Raw genomic sequence first — 27,222 nt, 5'->3', positions numbered from 1 at the left:
GAAACTATCCGCCGCCATTGTCGCAACCCCTATTACCAGCCTGTTCAACCTCTCTTTCATATCGTCTGAGATCCCCAAGGATTGGAAAGCTGCTGCAGTCATCCCCCTCTTCAAAGGGGGAGACACCCTGGACCCAAACTGTTACAGACCTATATCCATCCTGCCCTGCCTATCTAAGGTCTTCGAAAGCCAAGTCGAAAGCCAAGTCAACAAACAGGTCACTGACCATCTCGAATCCCACCGCTGTGCAATCTGGTTTCCGAGCCGGTCACGGGTGCACCTCAGCCACACTCAAGGTACTAAACGATATCATAACCGCCATCAATAAAAGACAGTACTGTGCAGCCGTCTTCATCGACCTTGCCAAGGCTTTCGACTCTGTCAATCACCATATTCTTATCGGCAGACTCAGTAGCCTCGGTTTTTCGGATGACTGCCTTGCCTGGTTCACCAATTACTTTGCAGACAGAGTTCAGTGTGTCAAATCGGAAGGCATGCTGTCCGGTCCTCTGGCAGTCTCTATGGGGGTGCCACAGGGTTCAATTCTCGGGCCGACTCTTTTCTCTGTATATATCAATGATGTTGCTCTTGCTGCGGGCGATTCCCTGATCCACCTCTACGCAGACGACACCATTCTATATACTTCCGGCCCATCCTTGGACACTGTGCAACAAAGCCTCCTTCACTCACGCCGCCAAACTTACCCTAGTAAACCTGACTATCCTACCGATCCTCGACTTCTACAAGTCCATGCTAGATAAAGCTCCGCCTTATCTCAGTTCACTGGTCACGATGGCAACACCCATCCGTAGCACGCGCTCCAGCAGGTGTATCTCACTGATCATCCCTAAAGCCAACACCTCATTTGGCCGCCTTTCGTTCCTGTACTCTGCTGCCTGTGACTGGAACGAATTGCAAAAATCCCTGAAGTTGGGGACTTATCTCCCTCACCAACTTCAAACATCGGCTATCTGAGCAGCTAACCGATCGCTGCAGCTGTACATAGTCTATTGGTAAATAGCCCACCCATTTTCACCTACCTCATCCCCATACTGTTTTTATTTATTTACCTTTCTGCTCTTTTGCACACCAATATCTCTACCTGTACATGACCATCTGATCATTTATCACTCCAGTGTTAATCTGCAAAATTGTAATTATTCGCCTACCTCCTCATGCCTTTTGCACACAATGTATATAGACTCCCCTTTTTTCCACTGTGTTATTGACTTGTTAATTGTTTACTCCATGTGTAACTCTGTTGTCTGTTCACACTGCTGTGCTTTATCTTGGCCAGGTCGCAGTTGCAAATGAGAACTTGTTCTCAACTAGCCTACCTGGTTAAATAAATAAATAAATAAGCCATTTTGCCACAACTTTGGAAGTATGCTTGGGGTCATTGTCCATTTGGAAAACCCATTCGCGACCAAGCAGCAACTTCCTGACTGATGTCTTGAGATGTTGCTTTAATTCTCGCTTTACTTTCATTCTCTCTTATTATTCTGACATTTCACATTCTTAACCTGTTGCGTCGCGCAATCCCGGATCCGGGATTCTATTTATAGCCTCAAGCTCATTAGCATAACGCAACGTTAACTATTCATGAAAATCGCAAATGAAATGAAATAAATATATTTGCTCTCAAGCTTAGACTTTTGTTAACAACACTGTCATCTCAGATTTTCAAAATATGCTTTTCAACCATAGCTAAACAAGCATTTGTGTAAGAGTATTGATTGCTAACATGGCTATAAGCCTAGAATTCAGCCAGCAACATTTTCACAAAAACAAGAAAATAATTCAAATAAAATCATTTACCTTTGAAGAACTTCAGATGTTTTCAATGAGGAGACTCTCAGATAGCAAATGTTCAGTTTTTCAAAAAAATATTATTTGTGTAGGACAAATCGCTCCGTTTTGTTCACGTTTGGCTATGAAAAAAAACCTGTATACAGTTATAGCCTCAAGCTCATTAGCATAATGTAAAGTTAACGATTTCTGAAAATCGCAAATAAAATGAAAATAATGCGCCTGCTCTAAAGCTTAGCCTTTTCTTAACAACACTGTCATCTCAGATTTTCAAAATATGCTTTTGAACCATCGCTATTCACTAATTTGTGTAAGAGTATGCTAAGCTAGCTTAGCATTTTGAGTAGCATTTAGCACGCAACATTTTCACAAAAACCAGATAACCAAATAAATAAAATCATTTACCTTTGAAGAGCTTCGGATGTTTTCAATGAGGAGACTCTCAGTTACATAGCAAATGTTCAGTTTTTCCTGAAAGCATCTTTGTGTAGGAGAAATCGCTCCGTTTTGTACATCACATTTGGCTACCGAAACGAACCGAAAATTCAGTCACCAACAACGTCAAACTTTTTCCGAATTAACTCCATAATATCGACCGAAACATGGCAAACGTTGTTTGGAATCAATCCTCAAGGTGTTTTTTCACATATCTCTTCATTGATATATCGTTCGTGGAAGCCTGCTTTCTTCTCTGAATTCCATGGAAAAATACTTGCAGCTGAGGTTTGCGCACCAATTTCGGCGCAGGACACCGGGCGGACACCTGGTAAATGTGGTCTCTTATGGTCAATCTTCCAATGATATGCCTACAAATACGTCACAATGCTGCAGACACCTTGGGGAAACGACAGAAAGGGCAGACTCATTCCTCTCGCATTCACAGCCATATAAGGAGACCATGGAAAACGGAGCCTCAAAAATCCTGCTCATTTCCTGGATGCCGTTTCATCTTGGTTTTGCCTGTAGCTCACGTTCTAGGGCACGCACAGAAAATATCTTTGCAGTTCTGGAAACGTCAGAGTTTTCTTTCCAAAGCTACCAATTATATGCATAGTCGCATCTTTTTGTGACAAAATATCTTGCTTAAAACGGGCACGTCTTTTTATCCAAAAATGATATAGCGCCCCTAGAGTTTCAAGAGGTTAAAATGTGGTGATCCTAACTGACCTAAAACAGGGAATTTTTACTAGGATTAAATGTCAAGAATTGTGAAAAACTGAGTTTTTAAATCTATATGGTTTATCTGCATGTATACTTCCGACTTCAACTGTATATACACTGCTGTTCAAAAGTTTGAGGTCACTTAGAAATGTCCTTGTTTTTGAAAGAAAAGCTTTTTTTGTGTATATAATCTCAAATTGATCAGATTCATTAATGTTGTAAACGACTGTTGTAGCTGGAAACGGCCTTTTAAAACTTTCTATATTTTTTAATGGAATATCAACATAGGCGTACAGAGGTCCATTATCAGCAACCATCACTCCTGTGTTCCAATGGCACATTGTTAGCTAATTCAAGTTGATCATTTTAAAATGATAATTGATCATTAGAAAGCCCTTTTGCAATTGTTAGCACAGCCTAAAACTGTATTTCTGATTTGAAGAAGCAATTAAACTGGCCTTCTTTAGACTCGTTGAGTATCTGGAGCATCAGCATTTGTGGGTTCGATTACAGGCTCAAAATGGCCGGAAACAAAGCACTTTCTTCTGAAACTCATCAGTCTATTCTTGTTCTGAGAGATGAAGGCTATTCCATGCGAGAATATGCCAAGAAACTGAAGATCTCGTACAACGCTGTGTACTACTCCCTTCACAGAACAGTGCAAACTGGCTCTAACCAGAATAGAAAGAGGAGTGGCTAATGTGAACGCCAGCATCCCGGCGACACCTCTTCACATTAGCCACTCCTCTTTCTATTCTGCTTAGAGCCAGTTTGCACTGTTCGGTGAAGGGAGTAGTACACAGCGTTGTATGAGATCTTCATTTTCTTGGCAATGCACTGTGTTTCTGATAAATTTGATGTTATTTTAATGGACAAAAAATGTGGTTTTCTTTCAAAACAAGGACATTTCTATGTGACCCCATTCTTTTGAACAGGTGTGTGTGTGACTGGTATTGCCCCAAATATCACCACACAGATCAATAGGATATCAATGTTAGTAGTTCGCCAGGGGTTTCTAAAATGAATCAAAATTGCTTTAGGATAAAAAAAACTCAGAAAAACGTGTGCGCACACCTCCCCCCAGCTCAGATGGTAGGAGTGAGTAAATGTTTAATGTGCAGTGTTTCATGGCCGAGATGCTGGGAGTTAATTTCTGACTGTTGTGTTGCTTCCCCTCTGGGAAGGGCTGTGGCCGCCTGATGGGAATCACAAGGCCCAGTCCTACGATGCTGTGTGTGTGTGTGTGTGTGTGTGTGTGTGTGTGCGCACACAGCCTCTTCCTTACATTTGATGCTATCTGTATGGTGCTCAGCCACTGCCTTTCCCAACAGTCCCGCTCATTCCACCCATACTGAAGGAGGCCCTCTGTTGCCTCTGACCTTGACCTGATAACTCCTTATCTCCTTCCCAACACTCACTGGACCACAGAGGAAACCGGGTGAAGGGGCAATACTCCGGTCAAGATCAGTTGGCAAGATTTGACTTCAGAAGTTCACCCTTGACCAAGCAGGATGTTTTGGGTTGATCCAGATCGTGTTTAGAACGAGTCAGTTCTGACTCTAAAACCACAACCCATCTCCACCCACATGTCTACGGTGTCACTAGAAAATCCCAGACCCCCCACACATTCCATTAACAGAAACAGGAATGTTGTTACTATCCATATTACTAAAAGTTGACTATGACACAGAACTAGGACTAAGACCATGCTTGCTGCTCCTCTGCCATGGGGTCTGCTACTCTGCTGTTCCTTTCAGATCAGCTCTACAATATTCTTATCATGTAAAGTTATGTCCAGGACTTAAATTTCAGTAGGTGTGTTATGTAGCACTGGGTCATTCCAACGAACACCCTGCCCTGCCTGGCTTTTCAATTGAAATTTGATAGGAACTGTCCATGGTTTGCCATACCACGTTCCTTTCTCCTCTGCTGAGGGGGCAACGGGATCTAATCTAGGGCTGGTTCGATTGGCATACTGGCAGTGCCAGTAACTCCTACTCTTCTTTTTCTTCCTTTTTCCTCTTTTAAATACCTCCTTGTTTTAATGTCTGTTGTAATGTCTCTTTTAATCTGTCCTCTTGTTCCTTTTCCTCTGCTTTCCTTCCCTTCCTCCTTTTCCTCTGCTTTCCTTCCCTTCCTCCTTTTCCTCTGCTTTCCTTCCCTTCCTCCTTTTCCTCTGCTTTCCTTCCCTTCCTCCTTTTCCTCTGCTTTCCTTCCCTTCCTCTTTTTTCTCTTTTCCCACTCCAGCCTCTGAGATCATTTACATTGGGCCGGTCAAAGGTAAGGTTTCTCCTGGTCTTCTGTCTGCTTTCTCCCCTTCCTCACGGCCTCCCGTTTCCCTTACCCCCCTCACCCCTCAGCTGGAGTGATGGTCTGGTCACCTGACAAGGCTGTATCCATAGGAAGCCCGCTGCTGCCCTTGTCACCTGACTGAGGAAATCAGCTGACTCTGGTTACAAGATAAGCTTTGCCTCACTCCGACAGAACCAAGCTCACTAAAACCAGCTTTGCTCACTGTTTGTTTTGCTAGAAATCTGTTCACGGTTTGCTCAGCAGGTACCAGGAAGAGTGAAATAAAATTATTAAGTGGTTGGAAGAAGGATGGTATGTCCACAACAATACATTCACCCAATTTCAAATGGACCAACCCCATCCCAAATCCATACAGAAGCCATGTGTCGAAACAAGACACTTTTATATGGTGACAAAGCGCTGGGTGGTCTACCCCTCCAGACCCTAGCAGTCCCCAGTGAAGGGGGTTGAAGGATTGGGAAATGTTAATATAGTTGGTGCCCTCCAGCCCATTTGCACTGTCCCACTGAAAGTCAACGGCTGGGAGTAACCACTTTGGCCTGACAGTATATACTCTTATCAGCTTTCCCTAGATGTTTGGGATTCCTCCTGTGAGCGTATGGGAGAGCAGCACTCTAGCTGACCTGCCTTGCCTCCCTCCCTGCATTTACGAGTCGACCTTTATAGAGCCTTCTAGAAACCCTTGCTGTTCTCATTACTTTGACTGTATAAGACACACACAGGCCATTTCTTGTTGAGATTGTGGTTAGTGGTTTGGCCTGCCTGCTTTTTCAGGCCAATGGGGCCTGGTCAGTGTGTGGGCTGTTACTACAGGCTAGCCAACAGGAAGTGTCATGGTTTAACATTGGTTATTTATGTCTTAGGTCAATTATCAATGGCTTAAATCTGAATAGAACTCTATTTTTTCATACACACACAACTCTTTATACATGAGCACTTCTCCAGCCAAGGGAGTCCAATCTCTCCCTCCAAACGCACATCTACCGGTTTCCCCTAAATGGAACACAAACAAATCAGAGAGATGCTAGCTTTAACACTTTTGTGTAACACCCTCCACTGCCCCTCTCATATGTTGCTGGTTGTGCTGTATAGTGTTGCTCTGTGCACCTCTCAGGTTGTGGACCATGTGATCATGATCGTGTGAACCATGTGCATGATAAAGCGCATCAACAGCAATTGCAGGGCATCAAGCACCTGTCAGATTGGTGCTACCAACCACAGGCTGCAAGTGTGTGTGTGTTGTGGAACAATGTTCACTTTTTTTGGAGGCACTTGTGCTTTGCGCTACACTCACACGTTCAGTACCTTCTGTTGCAGGGGACTGTATTGTGACTGTTTTATCATATTCAGTGTTTTGCAGGTATGGTACTTGTGATATGTCTTTGTCTTGGTGGATGTCACTTACACAATTGGGATCATTTCAATTTAGGAAGTGAATTGAAATTCCAATTTAAGAATTGAAAATAAAAATATAATTGGAATTTCAATCACTCTCCAACTGAAATGGAATTGAGCCCAACATTCCTTAGTCTAACCCAGGGTACAAAACGTGTTTGGTTTGCAGGAAGCATCTACTCCAGTCCAGGCCTGTACAGTAAGACTATGACCCCCACTTATGACTCCAGAGACGGCAGCCCCCTGTCCCCCACCACCGCCTGGTTCGGAGATAGCCCCCTTTCTGAGGGCAATCCCAGCATCCTTGCTGTCAGCCAGCCAATATCCTCGCCCGATATCCTGGCTAAACTCTACAAGTCCCAGTCCCTCCTGGACAAGGCCAAGATCAACCAGGGGTGAGTCGCCCTAATAATAACCATCTAGCACCAGTCTTGTCTGCTGTAGTGCAACTGGCCCCTGTTTCACAACTTTTATTCTGTTTGTGGAACCTTCTTTCAGAAGTGTGACAGTCACTGTTCTGTCAAATATGGTGTGTTTTATTTCTCGTGTGTGTGAAGGTGGCTGGACTCGTCCAGGTCTCTGATGGAGCAGGATGTCAAGGAGAACGAGGTGCTCCTCCTGCGGTTTAAATACCACAGCTTCTTTGACCTCAACCCCAAGGTACAGTACATGGACTTGTTTTTCCATCAGATGAGACTTTAGGGTTTCTCTACACTTTTATTGCGTTTCTCTGAATTGTGTAACAGCTTACACACCACAAGCAAAATAGGCGCACACACACACTCCCCACCAGCCTACATCTGCAGCTGGCAGATTTTTTGGGGGGCGTAGAGTGGAGAGGAAGTACCCCTCTGGGCCGTCCTGTTTTCTCAGCTGGAATGTCTCTGAGTGCTGTGTGTGGGCTATGCTGTGTACTTGTGAAGAGGCAGGCTTAGTGCTCTGTTTTCTCCCCCCCCTGCAGTACGATGCCATCCGGGTGAACCAGCTCTATGAGCAGGCCAAGTGGGCCATCCTGCTTGAGGAAATAGAGTGCACTGAGGAGGAGATGATGATGTTCGCCGCTCTGCAGGTGAGATGTGTGTGTGCCTATGTGCGTGCGTGTCATGGTTGAGGACTGCTTACTAAGCCCTCCAGTAGTTATCTTCTCTATGGGCTCACTGCCCGTTGAACAGAACACGGCAGAACAACTAATTAATTGAATGGGCGTGTTGCCCAGGGGTTAGACTTGGATGTGGTGGGTGTCTGGTCTGCTACGGTACTCAAACTCAGAAACATGGTTCAGCAAATCCACCACTTTTCAACCTCGTTTTCATTATCTCCGGCGCAATACCAGTCTAGATATGTGAAAAAGTTACATTTTTTTAATTTTATTTTAAACACTGATTCACAGTGATGTGGGGAGAGAAAATACCCTACCCCTGGCTAGAAACTCTTTGCAGGTTTTGAAAATCTGTTTTTCTTACTTTTAAACCTACCATGTGATGTCACAGAGAAGCATTTTTTAGGACATTTCTTATCTTTTTAGCACATACAGAACCGGTCAAAAGTTAGGACACCTACTCATTCCAGGGTTTTTCATTATTTTCACTATTTTCTACGTTGTAGGATAATAGTGAAGACATCAAACCTATGAAATAACATATGGAATTATGTAGTAACCAAAAAAGTGTTAAACAAATCAAAATATACTTGAGTCTTTGTAGCAACCCTTTGCCTTGATGGCAGCTCTTGGCATTCTCTCAACCAGCTTCATGAGGTAGTCACCTGGAATGCATTTCAATTAACAGGTGTGCCTTGTTAAAAGTAAATTTGTGGAATTTCTTTCCTTAATGCGTTTGAGCCAGTCAGTTGTGTTGTGACAAGGTAGGGGTGGTATACAGAAGGTAAAATACCAAGTCCATATTATGGCAATAACAGCGCAAATAAGCAAAGATAAACGACAGTCCATCATTACTTTTAACTTCTTGCGTCGAGCAATCCCGGATCCGGGATCCTATTTATAGCCTCAAGCTCATTAGCATAACGCAACGTTAACTATTCATGAAAATCGCAAATGAAATGAAATAAATATATTTGCTCTCAAGCTTAGACTTTTGTTAACAACACTGTCATCTCAGATTTTCAAAATATGCTTTTCAACCATAGCTAAACAAGCATTTGTGTAAGAGTGTTGATAGCTAGCATAGCTATAAGCCTAGAATTCAGCCAGCAACATTTTCACAAAAACAAGAAAAGCATTCAAATAAAATCATTTACCTTTGAAGAACTTCGGATGTTTTCAATGAGGAGACTCTCAGTTACATAGCAAATGTTCAGTTTTTCCTGAAAGATTCTTTGTGTAGGAGAAATCGCTCCGTTTTGTACATCATGTTTGGGTACCAAAAAAAAACGAAAATTCAGTCATCAAAACGGCCAACTGTTTTCCAAATTAACTCCATAATATCGACTGAAACACGGCAAACGCTGATTAGAATCAATCCTCAAGGTGTTTTTCACATCTCTTCATTGATATATCGTTCGTGGATGTCTACTTTCTCCTCTGAATCGCTTGGAAAAAGACGTGCAGCTGAAGATGACGCACAAATTTCGACGGGGGACACCGGGCGGACACCTGGCAAGTAGTCTCTTATGGTCAATCTTCCAATGATATGCCTACAAATACGTCACAATGCTGCAGACACCTTGGGGAAACGATAGATCGGGCAGGCTCATTCCTTGCGCATTCACAGCCATATAAGGAGACAATGAAAAACAGAGCCTCAAAAATCCTGCTCATTTCCTGTTTGAAGTTTCATCTTGGTTTCGCCTGTCGCATCAGTTCTGGGGCACTCACAGACAATATCTTTGCAGTTTTGGAAACGTCAGTGTTCTCTTTCCAAAGCTGTCAATTATATGCATAGTCGAGCATCTTTTTTGTGACAAAATATTGCGCTTAAAACGGGCACGTTTTATTATCCAATAATGAAATAGCGCCCCCATAGATGTAAGAGGTTAAGACATGAAGGTCAGTCAATGAAGAATATAAAATTATATTTTGATTTAACTTTTTTTTTGATTACAACATGATTCCATATGTGTTATTTCATAGTTTTGATGTCTTCACTATTACTCTACAAGGCGTGTCCATCCTTTTGACTAGTATTGTATATAGACACTTGTTTGGTGCTGGCAATAATGAATAGGAGGTTGAAAAGTGGAACAATTGTCCTTTTAACTGTATGCAATATTGTATGCTTGCATGGAACAACTGCAATGAAACCAAAATGATCCTGTCTTTGACGCCTGGGCCCGAGCCCCTTGCTATTTCCGACCCTCGTAAAGCCTGAGTGACAGGACCTGGGGCGCCAGCGTGTCCTCACCCCAACGGGTAATTATAGAGTAACCACAGTTACTCGTGCTGAGTGATTTAGTGCTGTTTTAGGTCCGTACGGTTTCGGGTTCAGTTATTAAAAAATAAACACGGTTTTCGTGTTTTGATACATTTTTATATGAAATGTGTGTTGAATGCTGTAACAACACAGAATGAAACAATTAAAGTCCCATGATGATAGTGACTGCCCATTACTGCTTATTGACCATTTATTTACATTATTTTAATAAAATATCTGTGTATATTACATTAGTTTTATTATTTCATTCCAAGTCATCTCATCTCTATAGAGCTGCTGCCTACTGTATGCTGTCTGATAACAATCACTATTTTAGTAGTTCTTCAATGTAAATAAGCATACTTTTATGACTGCTGAACACTAGCTATCATTCACTTGGATCTTGTATTTTCAGGTAGAGATGCCTTGCGAGGCAACTGCTCTCTACCCTGCATTTATCTCTTTTCTCAACCTCTCTGTGTCTGCCCCACGCTATCCTAACATAGCAGGCGTACAAGAAATGCACAGACTGGACAAGTAGGTGCACAGTGGATTATGGTCGTTGTCAGTGGCGATTTTAGCATGCAAAGCTTGGTGGGGCGAAGCTGTCCCAACAGCAGTCCCAACACTTTACCACCCCTACACCTGGCTATCAGCTGAGCCTTGTATGGCAGCAAAACAGTTCATTCAGCCTCATTTACTGCCTTTAAAAAAAGCCTTGTGTTGTCTTAAGGGTCAAAAATGACCCGACAGTATGTTTAACAGCAGAGAGAACCCCCTAAAAGACATTTATTTTCAACTTGAAATTTGATGACTTTTCCTAGAGTGACCCCAACATTAGAAAAAGTGAAACATCGCCTTTGTTCATATTTCCATGAAAGCTGTAAAACACCAGGGTACAAAGATTGTCTTAGGGTCATTTTAGACCTGGCAGTTATAAAATTATTTACACATTTTAAAGACACACCCACACAATATGAGAAATTGAGATTGTGTGCTACTGATTGAAATCAGACAACTTTATTGTGCATGTGCAGCATCTCCCCTCCACAACCCCACACATGACTCAAGTTCACAGACAAGATAAACAACATTTCAGACAAAATAAACATTTCTTGAAAGCATTGTTTACTAATGGGGAATGCAGTCCGAGGCTATAAAGGTACTGCAGATGACAGTCCCTCCAGTTCTCTTTGCTGAAGCCATGTGTGCACGTTTCAGTGCCCAACAGGTCGTAGATCTGATTTTTTTCAATGTCCAGGAGGAACAAATGAACAATGATTTAGTAGAGGATGAGGTGTCTGCAGAAGATGGGGAAGAATACAACCCAAAGCACGATGCAGCATCTTCAGATGAAAAAGAAATCCCCCAAGCTGAGACATTTTGGTCAAAGAAGAGCAAAATAACATGGTCCTTGTCACCATATGACAACCAGGGCAGGATGGCAGCACAGCATGTCATAAGGATGACCCCAGGGCCCACAAGACATGCAGTTGTCCATGACCAGGACATCGCATCAACGTTCTACATGTTCATCACATCTGGCGATGATAAATTCGGAGACAACTGGAAAAGGATGGATGAGATTGACCTGCGTGCCTACATAGGGCTGCTGATCTTAGCGGGTGTGTATAGATCCAGAGGCGAGGCTACATGTAGTCTCTGGGATGCAGAGAGGGGAAGGGAGATTTTCCGTGCCACGGTGCCAATGAAAGTCTCACACTTTCTCAAGAATGCTACGATTTGATAACCGTGATTCAAGACTTAACAATTATGACAGGTGTTGTAATAAAAAGAGTGGTGTCCACTGATTTAAATGCGGTCTTTAGGCATTGTGAACAGGGAAAATCGAGATATTCCTAAAGTTTCATAACAGGTTGTTTCTTCATGCAAAATAGATTTGTGGTTTAAAATTCAATTAAGCTGCTTTATTTTAGGGGTTTAGAGAAGTCAGGTCATTTTTTTTAAATCCTTAGGACAAGGGGAGTATACATAATGTTAAGACTACACAAGGGTTTTAAATGTGGTTTCTACTGACAATTGAGATGTACAGACTATGGCATAAGGGGACGACAAGGGGATAAGAGGCAATCCGTAATTTCGATGAAGACATGAGGGATCTAGGACGGACGTAGTCAATATAACTGTTTGTTCAGCACACTTGAAATGTACAGCGACAGAATTCAAAACATTGGTCGTTTTTAGTGTTCTCCCTGTACACCAAGTCAGAACAGTCGGATAAAGAAAGGACATAATAAGCAGATAATGAAAGCTCTTACAAGATTCGATGATTGATTGATTACATTTCTCAAAAACAGGTTATAGGCTACATGTGCACCACCAAGTCAAAATAGTAGGTGAAATTAAGAGGTGAAAATATACAAAATTATTAGGGTCAGGCACATGGGCTACTAACAGCTTACTAAATCATGATGACGTCAGTGATCTTCAGGTCGTAGATCTAGAAAGAGGCCCGAGTTCCCGATTTTACAATTCAGAGTTGGATGAAAGTTCAAAACGCATTTCCCCAGTTGTAGCTCAATTTTCCTGAGTTCCCAGTTGTCCTGAACTCAGCCACTGATTCCTTCACTCATTTGTTAAATTTGTGATTTCCAACTTGTTGTCCAATGGCCGATGAGCACCGATGCGTTTCATCTATAATTTATCTTCATATGACAAGGATTAAAATTTATTTTCCAGTTTACTTGATTCATAATAACTGCTAGCTAAGATTTTGAAAATGTGATGTTCCCGTGATTAGTCCAATCAAAGCTACTGTAGAGAATGTGATTTGCTGTAATTTTATCTGTGGCCAATGACCTTGGCCTTCTTGGATGTGCACTTCTAATATAACTCTATGGCAGCACCCAATGGGCTTCCTTTAGACTTGGTGGTGACAGTGTCCCCATGTGTGACGGAACACTGAACACGGTGACGCGCTCTATATTTTCTGCTATCTTGCCCCACCACCACAGAAAGCACAGAGCTAGGCTGAAACGCCTGCATTTTGGAGCTGCCTTACTCAAGAAAAGAGTCCATGTTTGTATGCTGCTTTATTTAACTCAATTATATATGCGCTAACGTTCAAACGTTTGGTCACTTAGAAATGTCCTTGTTTTTGAAAGAAAAGCACTTTTTTTGTCCATTAAAATAACATTAACATTTATCAGAAATACAATGTAGACATTGCTAATGTTGTGAATGACTATTGGAGCCAGAAAAGGCACTTTAAAAAAAAAAATATATATATATATATATATAGTGTTATGGAGTATCTACAGAGCCCCGTTATCAGCAACCATCACTCCTGTATTCCAATGGCATGTTGTTAGCTAATCCAAGGTTATCATTTTCAAAGTGATCATTAGAAAACCCTTTCGCAATTATGTTAGCACAGCTGAAAATTGTTGTGATTTTCAAGAAGCAATAAAACTAGCCTTTATAGTCTAGAGTATCTGGAGCATCAGCATTTGTGGGTTTGATTACAGGTGCAAAATGGCCAGAAAAAAGTAACTTTCTTCTGAAACTCGTCCGTCTATTTTTGTTCTGAGAAATGAAGGCTATTCCATGCGAGACAATTCAAGAAACTGAAGATCTCATACAATGCTTTGTACTACTCCCCTTCACAGAACAATGCAAACTGGCCCTAACAAGAATAGAAAGTGGGAGGCCCTGGTGCACAAATGAGCAAGAGGACAAGTACATTAATGTATAGTTTGAGAAACAGATGCCTCACGTCCTCAACTGGCAGCTTCGTTAAATAGTACCCGCAAAACACCAGTCTCAACGTCAACAGTGAAGAGGCGACTCCAGGATGCTGGCCTTCTAGGCAGAGTTGCAAAGAAAAAGCCATATCTCAGACTGGCCAATAAAATAAAAAAGATTTAAGATGGGCAAAAAACACAGACACTGGACAGAGGAACTCTGCCTAGAAGGCCAGCATCCCAGAATCGCCTCTTCACTGTTAACGTTGAGACGGGTGTTTTGCAGTTACTAAAAAATGACCAGTTTGCTGGTCATTGTGGTTACTTTAGCACAGAAAATGTGGTAATTATGTTGAGTATTGGCCTGTTGTAGTTTCCATCACAGGTCGGGCTTGATCTGATTTATCTTTTAGAGAAAAAACAATGACATGGAATTCAAATAATTGATCCGACATCGGTGAATGAGTTGTTTTAAAAACCGAACAACATTTTTATTATTTACTCAGCACTAAGGCTACTGGACTCACCCCACAACTACCGGATGGAACACCGACTCCAACCGGACCTGTAGTCTCCTACACATTCCTCTATCCCCATTTCCACTGAAAGCTTAACTACTATGCTACGTTTTCCAACAGGGGCCGAGACGTTTATTAATACACCATTGGTTGAGGGTTTAGTGTTTCGACCCCCCTGAGGAGATGCTGATCTGCAGTTTGTTTGGATTAACAGCTAGCCTGTCACTACCTGTCTGTTAGCACAGCTATCTCACTCTCTCTCGCTAAGTTAAAGGTATCTGTTGGAGTCATGGCTAAGGTTTCCCTGAAGTCACGCGGGAAGAGAAGGGGTGGGTTTATTGCATTAAGTGGTCTGTGTCCAGGGAGCTGGCTAGCATTAGCAGGCTATCACCTGGATATGTCCGCTTGTCTAAGTATAGCGACTTGCCAGCCATGTCCAGCTCAGTAAACAGGCCTGTATTTGGAGTCCTGCCCATAGGGTGGAGAATAAAAGCACAGGGCATGGTCTGCAAATCAGCCTACTGCTCCCAATTCCAACTCTATACATACAACGCACACACCGGGAAATCACATCCCAGAAACACAGTGTAGTGTGGGTGTCGGAGGTAGATGTATGGGGAGATTGTCCTCTCCTCCATCACCCGGAAACCGATAAGTGGTTGAGTGTTGTGGCAATTTGTTAGTAGGTAAACAGGAGTGTCCTCCCCTCTCGATAGCCACCTTTCATTGAGGATACTTATGTTTATCCTAACTCATTTTTGGGGATTACTCTACACATTTATTTGGGATCCACCCCCTGTAAAAAATTTGTGTAATGACGTGCGAGTGGAGAATGACAGTCTCATTTCAAGCAAACAAATTTCCAACCTCGATTAACTTTGACCTTTTTCAAAAGGAGGCAAGGGAAGAGGGACGCAGGAGGTGAGCAAATCCAATTGAGAAAAGGCCATGGTGACATAGAGGGAGAAGCCTTTGTCCTACATTCTGAAACCCTATCTGGCTATGGGCGCTTCCGCCACAGCGTCCTGAAATATGCCTCTTTTCCTTTCCAGCCCCCTCTACCTCTCACCCCCACACCACCTCCCTCCCTCCCTCCCTCTAGGCAGCTGTTCATTCATATATCGAAAGGGACTAGTGGGAGGTGGGGTGGCTTGAAAGTATAAATAACGTTTGTCAACAAGTTGTATTGAGTGTTGGTGAGTCATAGGCTTAGTGCCACTGTGGGGTGGATCAGGCCGTTCTGAGACTGACACTCGTTGGTCCACATGATAATGCGTGAATGGCCAGGCAAGGTCAGGGACTCTCCCCAATATTACAAACAGGATTCTGAACAGACGAGATGGTATTTCCATTGTGAATCAGTGTAGAAATGTTGCACGCGATGTCCCAAGTCTGCACTACTCACATGTGCTTCTATTAAAGACACATTTACAGTCACTGCTGAGATTGCAGCATCTTGACCCTCCCACCCATTTTCTCTACTAAATCATACCCTTCCCTCCCAAAGCCACTCTGTCTCGACATGGTTGCTACACACTGTACACATACTTTGTTTTAGTCATATTGTGGAGGTCAGGTCATCTGATGCAGCACTCCATTGCTCTCCTTCTTGGTCAAATAGCCCTTACACAGCCTGGAGGTGTGTTGTCATTGTCCTGTTGAGAAACAAATTATAGTCCCACTAAGCGCAAACCAGATGGGATGGTGTTTCGCTGCAGAATGCTGTGATAGTCATGCTGGTTAAGTGTACCTTGAATTCTAAATAAATCGGACCATGTCACCAGCAAAGCACCCCCATACCATCACACCACCTCCTCCATTCTTTATGGTGGGAAATACACATGCAAAGACCATCCGTTCACCCACACCGCGTCTCTTAACCCCTTCTCTATTTGTCCCCAGTACCACATCAATAAGCTGTCCATCATGTCGTCAGGAAACCACATGAACAACAGTGAGAAGGAGGTGGATGAGGTGGACGCTGCCCTGTCAGACCTGGAGATCACCCTGGAGGGAGGCAAGACCTCCAACACCCTGGTACTACACCTTACTGTCCTATACTAACCCTAACCCTGTCAGACCTGGAGGGAGGCAAGACCTCCAACACCCTGGTACTACACCTTACTGTCCTATACTAACCCTAACCCTGTCAGACCTGGAGATCACCCTGGAGGGAGGCAAGACTGTCCTATACTAACCCTAACCCTGTCAGACCTGGCGATCACCCTGGAGGGAGGCAAGACCTCCAACACCCTGGTACTACACCTTACTGTCCTATACTAACCCTAACCCTGTCAGACCTGGAGGGAGGCAAGACCTCCAACACCCTGGTACTACACCTTACTGTCCTATACTAACCCTAACCCTGTCAGACCTGGAGATCACCCTGGAGGGAGGCAAGACTGTCCTATACTAACCCTAACCCTGTCAGACCTGGAGATCACCCTGGAGGGAGGATAGGCCTACAACACCCTGGTACTACACCTTACTGTCCTATACTAACCCTAACCCTGTCAGACCTGGCGATCACCCTGGAGGGAGGCAAGACCTCCAACACCCTGGTACTACACCTTACTGTCCTATACTAACCCTAACCCTGCCAGACCTGGAGATCACCCTGGAGGGAGGATAGGCCTACAACACCCTGGTACTACACCTTACTGTCCTATACTAACCCTAACCCTGTCAGACCTGGCGATCACCCTGGAGGAGGCAAGACCTCCAACACCCTGGTACTACACCTTACTGTCCTATACTAACCCTAACCCTGCCAGACCTGGAGATCACCCTGGAGGGAGGATAGGCCTACAACACCCTGGTACTACACCTTACTGTCCTATACTAACCCTAACCCTGCCAGACCTGGAGATCACCCTGGAGGGAGGCAAGACTGTCCTATACTAACCCTAACCCTGCTAGACCTGGCGATCACCCTGGAGGGAGGCAAGACCTCCAACACCCTGGTACTACACCTTACTGTCCTATACTAACCCTAACCCTGTCAGACCTGGAGATCACCCTGGAGGGAGGCAAGACTGTCCTATACTAACCCTAACCCTGTCAGACCTGGAGATTACCCTGGAGGGAGGATAGGCCTACAACACCCTGGTACTACTTCAGTTCACTGAATGTTACTTTACTGCAATGCAAGAGGCTTGTTCAGATGGCTAAATACTGTAGTTGGTATCACATGTGGCCATTGTTAAACGTACCCCTCCCCAAATGACTGTAGTTTATACAGCTTATCTGAGGGAGTTAAAGCTTGATTACACAACTGTTCCTTCATATGCAATGCTGAAGTCATTGTTAGTTGTGCAGAATCCTGCCCTTCTCCTTTCATCAATAAACGTGTTTGTTCTTCTCTTCCTCTCAGGGTGATATCACGTCCATTCCTGAACTGGCCGACTACGTCAAAGTCTTCAAGTAAGTTCAATAACTACTTCTGCTGTAGAAGTTGTCTTTAATCGCAGCTGTGGAATAAGTGTATCATCCTAAAATCATAATCTTAACTAAGGTTGCAAAATTCCAGGAACTTACAATTAAATTCCCTGATTTTCCCAAATCCCGGTTGGAGGATTCCCGGAATCTGGAGGGAATAAGCAGGAAATCCGGAATCCTCCAACCAGGAGTTCTTCAAAACCAGGGAATTTATTGAAATAATTTTGAAACCCTAATCTAAACCATTAGGGAGTAATTCAAAACTGACCTTAGGCGGATCACATGACCCTTGAACGAGATGGCCGCATGAACTAAGAGCTCCGCACAAATAGTTTCCAATTCCTAATCTTACCTCAACTTCAAGTTTAAACTCCTTTAGCTTTAGTCAAAAAGTCATGGCGGCTACAAAAGGCGACACTACAGGTGACATTTTTACCCGGACTCTCGCATTAGCTACGGAAAAAGCCTCCAAGAAAAAGCTAGCGCCATTAGCCAGGAGCAAGAGAACCCACCCCGAGGCCCAACTGCCAACCTCGCACTCTGTCGAAGACATCCTTTCTGAGCTGAGATCCCAACGTACAGAGCTCAACATCAAATTAGATTGCAATTAAGTCTCAGCTCAGTGTGATAGGGGGCAAGGGGTGACAACCCTGAAATGCTTTGCCTGACATCAACAACAAGATAAGCATCAACGCGGGGCGCCTGGATAAGGCAGAGGGGCGGATGCTATCCATGGAAAACGCACTGACCGACACCATGGAAACAATAGCATATGCTAAAAAGAAAATGGAGCATCTGGAAGAGAAAACAGAGGACCTGGAAAACAGGAATAATTGTGTTCTATTAAATCTGGGTGAAAAAGAAGAGGGAACATGCCCCTGATCCATAAGACTAACTCCCTGAGTGGCTCCACCTGTCCACTGACAGGCCCATAGAGCACTGAGGCCCCCACCAGCAGCCAGACAACCACAGTGTCCAATCACTTACGGTTCCTGAGATTCACCAACAAGGAACGAGTGCTACAGGCGGCAAATCAACACCGTTAGTGGGAAATGCCAAACTCTCTTTACACCAGGACCTGTCAGCTGGAATACGCCAAAAGCGCAGAGTGTTTGACGAGGTGAAGAAATACGCCATTGACCGAGGCATCTTTAGGGGATTCAAATACCCAAACAAGCTCAGGATTCTTCAAGGAGCCCTGCGACACTTCAAAACTCCAGAAGAGGCTAAATGTTTTTTTGAAGGACAATCCTGGTGAATGAGAAATGGACCAATGACTAAAAGCGATTACTGTTATTACTAATGGAGGTAAGACAACATATAGCCGCCATCCGAAGACCCACCCGCCCCACTAAATGTCATTATAGCCGTGTAATTTGTATTTATTTTCTTTTAGCTGAGAGAGGGATAGGCTCTATAGCCTGACCTAGGTCTAGTAATGTTTCAGCCTACTTTTATTTCCCTTTTTTACATTTTTTGTAGGTATTACTTTCACATTGGCCTCCACCATTTATAGGCTGTCGATTACAATACATTTACAGACCTAACGGGAAGCTCAAATGTGTCAATTTTATGCCTATGGCCTTATCCTGTTATTATGTTTTAATAAAAACAAGCAACTTACCCTATAGATCCCTCTTAATGATTTGCCCCAACATTTCTGTATTTGGTCCAAACGATTAGCCCTATGTCCTTCGGGGGAGGTATATGTAGGATGGGCTATTGATTTTGTTTTCTCCCTCCTTTTTTTATGTGGTCTGGACGTTGTCACTTACTCAATGTGGGGTGGAGAGGATGAGGCATTTCTTTGGTGGGGAGGGGGAGACGTGCGTTGCTAACTGTTCCTGTTTTTTTTTTGTTTTTTGGAACACAGAATTGAGACTGAGCGGGGGGGTAATAGATCCAACGGGATATGTCGAGTTGTTTGGGAACTCGGCTAGGGTGTTCAGAGATTATTTTATGTGATCGCAGTTGTAACTATTCACCTTTACCCAGAGATGACTTGCACTAGAGTTCCATTCCTGTTCGATGATGTTGACTAGTACCTTCCATCTATTGACATGGAACTGCCATGGTCTAGGACGTGCAATAAATACTATGTGCTCTAAAAAAGGAAAAAGCAGACATTGCGCTATTACAAAAGACACACCTCTGTGATGCCGAACATGCCAAACGCCGCAGAGCTTGGGTGGGACAGGTGTATTTCTCATCTTTCAAATCAAACAGTAGAGGTACAGCCATACTTATCCATAAGAATGTTCCATTCATAATTGACAAAAACATATCTGGAGTGGAGATTTATTTTGATAACGGTCACTGTGTGGGCAACCAATTACCATCTTAAATATATATGCCCCTAACACATACTCCTGCTTTCATGTCAAAAATTATAACCCTGTTCATTGAGCATTGTGTTTCCTTTGGAGTGCTGGCTGGAGATTTTAATTGTACCCTCAACCCAACCCTGGACAAAGCCTCAAGTCCCCAACACAAATCCTATCCATCTGCAAAGATGTTGAACTCTCTTGCTAAAGAGATGGGACTGATAGATATCTGGAGAGAGACTAGCTCATCTATGGACATAAATACTACTCTAATGTTCATTACACCTACTCCCGTATAGACTACATTTTTATCCCAAAGATTTTCATAAATTCAGCCGTGTGTACAATCGGACCCATAGCACTTTCAGAACACGCCTTTGTCCACCTCCCCTTTGACCTCTGCAAAAACATTCCGAGGTCAAAGACCTAGAAATTCAACATTTCCATGTTATCAAACGAAGCGTTCCATACATTGGTAACTACATGGATAGACAACTACACACAAGACAACACTCTCTCCTGTTTCTCCGGCCACAATGTGGGACACGGCCAAAGTCACACTAAGAGGTCATCTAAATGCATATGCTTCCTCTAAGAAATAAGCAATGGAAGCACACAGGCTAGATCTTGAGGGAGTTGGAACGCTGTGAAAAAGTACATAAACAATCCCCAGACAGCACCTCCTGGAGTCAACTTAAAGCAGCCAAAGCCAAACTGAACTTGGACTATACTCAGGAGATATAAGTTTTCTTTACTAAACAGAAATACCATGAGTATAGCAATAGGCCTAGTAGATTGCTTGCTTACCAATTTTAAAAAAAAAATATGTCCGAGCGTACTATCATGGCCATCCGAACAGCAGAGGACGAGGTCACATATGACCAAAAAAGAAAGATTTAACTTTTCATGATTTTTACTGCGAACTATATATTTCTGTATCTGTATGTTTTATCTCAGAACTCCATTCCTTCCTAGAGGGAATCTCGCTACCTAAACTATCAGACAGACCAAGAAGATCTCAACTCCCTCTTCACTGCTGAGGTGGTCCTGGAGGAAATTACCTCCATGCTACCTAACAAGTCCCCAGACCCAGATGAGTTCTCCAGAGTTCTACAAAGCTTTTTGGCCCCAGCTTAGCCCTATTTTCATACCAATGCTGGATGATTTTTGCAAAAACGGAGCTCTCCCAGACTTTGTACACAGCCCTCATTACAGTGCTGCTCAAAAAAGACAAGGTCCCTCTATCCTGCTCGTCCTTCCGGCCCATAAGCTTGTTGGATTTCCACTACAAAATAATTAGCAAATTGCTCGCCAAAATACTAAACACTCTTCTTCCCAAAATAATAAAAGCGGACCAAACAACTAGATTTATTAGAGACAGGTACTCTTCTGATAACATTCACTGTCTTTTTGATATTATTGATCAAGTAAACACACAAGACCCGTGTCCTGCTGGCTTCACTGGATGCTGAGAAGGCGTTTGAGAACAGAAAGCTCCACTATTCTGTCAGTCTTAGAAAAGTTAAATATAAGCCCAAACTTTATTAAATGGATAAAGTCCCTATACTCTCATCCAAATGCCATGATGACTACTAATGGTCTGAACTCTGACAGATTCCCTTTGGGACAGGGCACAAGACAAGGGTGCTCACTGTCCCCCCTGCTCTACTTGTTGGGGGCGGAGCCTCTGGCAGAGTTGATAAGGAGCAATCCAAGTATTGTGGGTGTTTTCTGCAGGCAGTTTCCGTCCCACTGTAACAGCTAGCTAGGTTTCCATTCCACTGTAACAGCTAGCTAGGTTTCCATCCCACTGTAACAGCTAGCTAGGTTTCCGTCCCACTGTAACAATTAGCTAGGTTTCCGTCCCACTGTAACAGCTAGCTAGGTTTCCGTCCCACTGTAACAGCTAGCTAGGTTTCCGTCCCACTGTAACAATTAGCTAGGTTTCCGTCCCACTGTAACAGCTAGCTAGGTTTCCGTCCCACTGTAACCGCTAGCTAGGTTTCCGTCCCACTGTAACAGCTAGCTAGGTTTCCGTCCCACTGTAACAGCTAGCTAGGTTTCCGTCCCACTGTAACAGCTAGCTAGGTTTCCGTCCCACTGTAACAGCTAGCTAGGTTTCCGTCCCACTGTAACAGCTAGCTAGGTTTCCGTCCCACTGTAACAGCTAGCTAGGTTTCCGTCCCACTGTAACAGCTAGCTAGGTTTCCGTCCCACTGTAACAGCTAGCTAGGTTTCCGTCCCACTGTAACAGCTAGCTAGGTTTCCGTCCCACTGTAACAGCTAGCTAGGTTTCCGTCCCACTGTAACAGCTAGCTAGGTTTCCGTCCCACTGTAACAGCTAGCTAGGTTTCCGTCCCACTGTAACAGCTAGCTAGGTTTCCGTCCCACTGTAACAGCTAGCTAGGTTTCCGTCCCACTGTAACAGCTAGCTAGGTTTCCGTCCCACTGTAACAGCTAGCTAGGTTAAGTGGAGTCGCAATTCAACAGCTCAGATACGAGACGTATGTGGCAGGATCTACAGGAAATTACGGACTACAAAAACAGCCACGTCGCGGACACCGTCACGCTTCCATACATACTAAACACCTTTTCTCACTTTGAGGATAATACAGTGCCACTGTCACAGCTCACTAACAAAGACTGCACCCCCCTTCTCGTGAGTGAAACATTTAAACGTGTTCACCCTCGCAAGAATACTGGCCCAGACGGCAAGGCTAATGGCCCAGGCAGCACCCCTAGCCACGTCCTCAGTGCATTCATAGACCAGCGGGCTGGTGTTTACGGGCATACTCAATCTCTCCCTAGCCCAGTCTGTTGTCTCCACATGCTTCAAGATGGCTACAATTGTTCCTGTACCCAAGAAGGCAAAGATAACTGAACTAAATGACTACGGCCCCGTAGCACTCACTTGTCATCATGAAGTGCTTTGAGAGGCTCGTCAAGGATCATATCACCACCACCTTACCGGCCACCCTAGATACACTTCAGTTTGCGTACCGCTCAACAGGTCCACAGATGATGCAATCATCCTTCACTACACACTGCCCTATCCCATCTGGACAAAAATAATACCCATGTAAGACTGCTGTTAATTAACTACAGCTCAGCATTCAACACCATAGTGCTCATCAAGCTGGAGGGCCTGGTCTCAGCCCTGCCCTGTGCAACTGGGTCCTGGACTTTCTGACGGGCTGCCCCCAGGTGGTGAAGGTAGGAAACACCTCCACTTCACTGTTCCACAACACAGGGGCCCCACAAGGGTGTGTGCTCAGCCCTCTCCTGTACTCCCTGTTCACCCACGACTGTGGTCATGAACGCCTCCAAATCAATCTTCAAGTTTGTAGACGACACAATAGTAGTGGGCTTAATTCCCCAACGATGACGAGACAGCCTACAGGGAGGAGGTGAGGGCCCTCGGAGTGTGGTGTCAGGAAAACAACCACTCACTCAACATCAACATAACAAAGGAGATGATTGTGTACTTCAGGAAACAGCAGAGGGAGCACCCCCCTATCCACAACGAAGGGAAAGTGGTGGAGAAGGTGGAACGTTAAGCTCCTGGGCGTACACATCAGACAAACTGAAAAGGTCCACCCACACAGTGTGGTGAAGGCGCATCAACTAAATACATTTTGCTTGTCGCCCAAAACCCCCACAAACTTTTACAGATGCACAATCAAGAGCATCCTGTCGGGCTGTATCACAGCCTGGTACGGCAACTGCACCGCCCTCAACTGCAAGGCTCTCCAGTGGGTGTGGTGCGGTCTGCACAACGCATCACTGGGGGCAAACTACCTGCCCTCCATGACACCTACAGCACCCGATGTCAAAAGAAGGCCAAAAATATAATCAAGAACGACAACCACTCAATCCACTGCCTGTTCACCCCGCTATCATCCAGAAGGCGAGGTCAGTACAGGTGCATCAAAGCTGGGACCGAGAGACTGAAAAACAGCTTCTATCTCAAGGACACCAGACTGCTAAACCGCAATCCCTAACTCAGAGAGGCTGCTGCCTACATGGAGACCAAATCAGGGGACACCTTAATAAATGGATCACTCGTCACTTTAAATAATGCCACTTTAATAATGTTTACATATTATTATGCTTACATTACTCATCACATGTATATACTGTACTTTATACCATCTATTGCACCAAGCCTATGCCGCTTGGCCATCGCTCATCCATATACTTATATTTACATATTCTCATTCACCCCTTTTTAGATGTGTGTGTATTAGGTAGTTGTTGGGGAACTGCTAGATATTCTGCACTGTCAACTAGAAGCACAAGCATTTTGCTTCACTCGCATTAACATCTGCTAACCATGTGTATGTGACCAATAAAATTTGATTTGATAAACACCGATGACGAGCTAGGTTTCCATCCAACTGGTGACAGATTCTCATGCGAATATTCCAAAGTCCGCATGAAAACATTTTCCCAGCAGATATGTGCTTCCAACAAATTGACCCTTTGCGGATAAGTCTGTACTTGATGACATGGTGCACATAAAAACACCTTTTGTGCTTCTATTCCCATGTCTCTCGCTCTCTCTCTCGCTCTCTGCCTCCTCTCGCTGCCTTTCTCTGGCTATCGCTCTGCCTCTCGCTCGCTGCCTTTCTCGCTCTCTCGCTGCCTTACTCGCTCTCTCTCCTATCTATTTTCCAGGCCAAAAAAGCTGACACTGAAAGGCTACAAGCAGTACTGGTGCACATTCAAGGACATCACAATTTCCTGCTACAAGAGCAAAGAGGAGGCTCATGGGACACCCTCCCTCCAAATGAATCTAAGAGGTACCAGGACCACACACACACACACACACACACACACACACGGCAACAGTTCCTTTATGACCTAAGTGTGTGATCCCCAGTGGTGTGTGTGATAGATGGTTTTGACCCCTCCTGTCCCCTTCCTCTGAACTTTTCCTTGTCTTTGTAGGTTGCGAGGTAACACCAGATGTGAACATTTCCAGTCAGAAATTCAACATCAAGTTGCTAATCCCAGTGGCTGACGGCATGAACGAGATCTGGCTGCGGTGTGACGCTGTGAGTGTGGCTCTCATTCCTCCAAGCAGCCAGTGGAAGCCAATCTGTCACAATGTCAAGAATGCAATACATTTACTCATGGTGTTACATTTAAAAGCGACTTAGAAACATATTAAGACTGATCAAATTTGTGTCAATAGTTGGAGTGTAGGTGAAAATATTGCAGTTACCACATCGGAAAGTGCTCGAGGACCTAATGAAAAGCCTTGTACGTCATTGGCCTCAGCATAACCACCACCTCCCTCCTTCCCATGCAGGAGAAGCCATATGCCCACTGGATGGCAGCGTGCCGCCTGGCCTCTAAGGGGAAGACCATGGCAGACAGCTCATATAGCCTGGAGGTCCAGAACATTCTATCCTTCCTCAAGATGCAGCACATGAACCCTGACCCGCAGTTCATTGCCGAGCCAGCTGTCACCAACGACATCAACTCTGAGTGCCTGGTGTCGCCGCGCTACCTGAAGAAGTACAAGAACAAGCAGGTAACTAGCCAGGGGCTGTGTGGAGAGGAGACCCCATCAGTGTAGACAATAGATGATTGGCCCATCACTGCATACAGATGCATATTGCTACACTGCAAGTGAACTGACAAAGCAACCCTTAATCATGTTCAGATGAGTTGATGTTAGTCAGGTGAAGGTTTAAGGATAGTCTAGGATGAAGAGAGACGAAGGGGGAAGAGAGAGGCAGAGCAGTGTTCAGGGTGTAGGTTGTTGTTTACTTCCCAGCTGGCCTGGGGTGCCTCCTGGCATCTGGGTTGTCCTGCACAGGAATGCAACTGCCCTCTATCACTCCCTCTACAAGGGGAACCCAGGACAGCAGTCTAAAGGAGAGAATTACCACAAGTCACGCTCAAAGGCTATCTTCTTACTCTAATCAGCTTCCTTCCCTAGTCTCCCTTCTGTCCTTTACCTCTGAAAGGAAGCTAGTTGACTGGATAGAGGTCCACCATGTTAATTTCACCCATCCATATCCTGCCAGATCTGTGCTCAAGTAACAGTATTGCTTCTGTCCCTCTGTTTGCCCCATCCCGGGCTTGAACCAGGGACCCTCTGCACACATCAACGGTCACCCACGAAGCATCATTACCAATCACCCCACAAAAGCCACGGGCCTTGCAGAGCAAGGGAAGCAACTCCTTAAAGGTCTGAGCGAGTGACGTCACCGATTTTTAAACACTACTAGCGCGCACCGCTAACTAGCTAGCCATTTCACCAGTTAAACACAAGGAAAGGAGAAGAAGAAATGAATCTATTACTCAAGGTTGAGAGTCACAGCCAGAGAAAGACTCAACCTAAAGGAGTTGTCTTACTGAGAAATCCAAAATAAACCACCAAAGCCAACCAATGACGAAAAGTCACATTTACGCATTAGTCCCTCATAGGCAGAGATTAACTTAAGTTTTTAAGTAACAGTAAAATTGTGCTCTTTAGCAAATTCCAACGTAAATAACAGGCTGATGCGTATACCGGTAACCATGAGAAGGGGAGTGGTCTTCCCACGCTTACTCACTCAATGTGGTTCTGATTTAAGCTGTATAGGAAAAGTTGGAGGTTCTTTTTGTGTGTTGGTTAAGTGATGTCTCGGTACTAGTCTGGGTTTGGACTGTAACCATAGCTTCAGCCTTACGTGAATCTGGGTCGTCGAGAAGAAGAGCATAGGGAAAGACCACTCATAGTGTGAGTGAGAAGGGAGGAGAGAGCTAATCAAACAGGAAATGTCTATCCAGGGTCGACATCCTAAAAACAGTCATTACCGTGTCTGCTGGATCACACTGGAATGGTGTTTTTGTCCCAAAGGAGACAGACTGGTTTATTCTGCATTGCTGCCCAAAAACAGGATAGGTGTGTGTGTAGTATGCATGTGTGAGAAAAAATGGGCCTCTCCTCACATCTCATAGTAGCACCCCTCCTAAGTTCTCTCCCCAGGCCTGTGGGTTTGTCTGTATGGGACTGTGGTTCTGGCCCAGCTCCAGTCTCAGTTTGGGGCTCTGAGCTCCAGCCAGGCAGGCAGGGGATGTCCCTAAGGCACCACATGAAACACCCCCTCACTTCCCCGCCTGGACAGGGCCGCTGGCGGTGTGTTCAGAGAAGGTGTGTGTCCTTCATGCGACTGTGTGTGTGTGTGAGTGCGTG

At 44.4% G+C, this 27,222-nt stretch overlaps 1 protein-coding gene across 4 annotated transcripts in view; it reads left to right on the top strand.

The window, feature by feature from the left end:
• LOC135525726 (fermitin family homolog 2-like) overlaps nt 1-27,222 on the top strand; it is an 81,660-nt gene that overhangs the window by 49,085 nt on the left and 5,353 nt on the right. For all 4 annotated transcript variants that reach the window (XM_064953526.1, XM_064953527.1, XM_064953528.1 and 1 more), the window contains exons 5-12: nt 6,848-7,073; nt 7,236-7,338; nt 7,640-7,747; nt 16,171-16,305; nt 17,642-17,691; nt 24,708-24,832; nt 24,981-25,087; nt 25,345-25,569. In XM_064953526.1, the coding sequence (XP_064809598.1) occupies nt 6,848-7,073; nt 7,236-7,338; nt 7,640-7,747; nt 16,171-16,305; nt 17,642-17,691; nt 24,708-24,832; nt 24,981-25,087; nt 25,345-25,569 (1,079 nt within the window). The remainder of the gene's footprint in view (nt 1-6,847; nt 7,074-7,235; nt 7,339-7,639; nt 7,748-16,170; nt 16,306-17,641; nt 17,692-24,707; nt 24,833-24,980; nt 25,088-25,344; nt 25,570-27,222) is intronic.

Source organism: Oncorhynchus masou, chromosome 32 (assembly GCF_036934945.1).
Source record: "Oncorhynchus masou masou isolate Uvic2021 chromosome 32, UVic_Omas_1.1, whole genome shotgun sequence".
Classification (NCBI taxonomy): domain Eukaryota; kingdom Metazoa; phylum Chordata; class Actinopteri; order Salmoniformes; family Salmonidae; genus Oncorhynchus; species Oncorhynchus masou.
The sequence above is the reverse complement of the archived record's forward strand: the minus strand, read 5'-3'. Positions and strand labels throughout refer to the sequence as shown.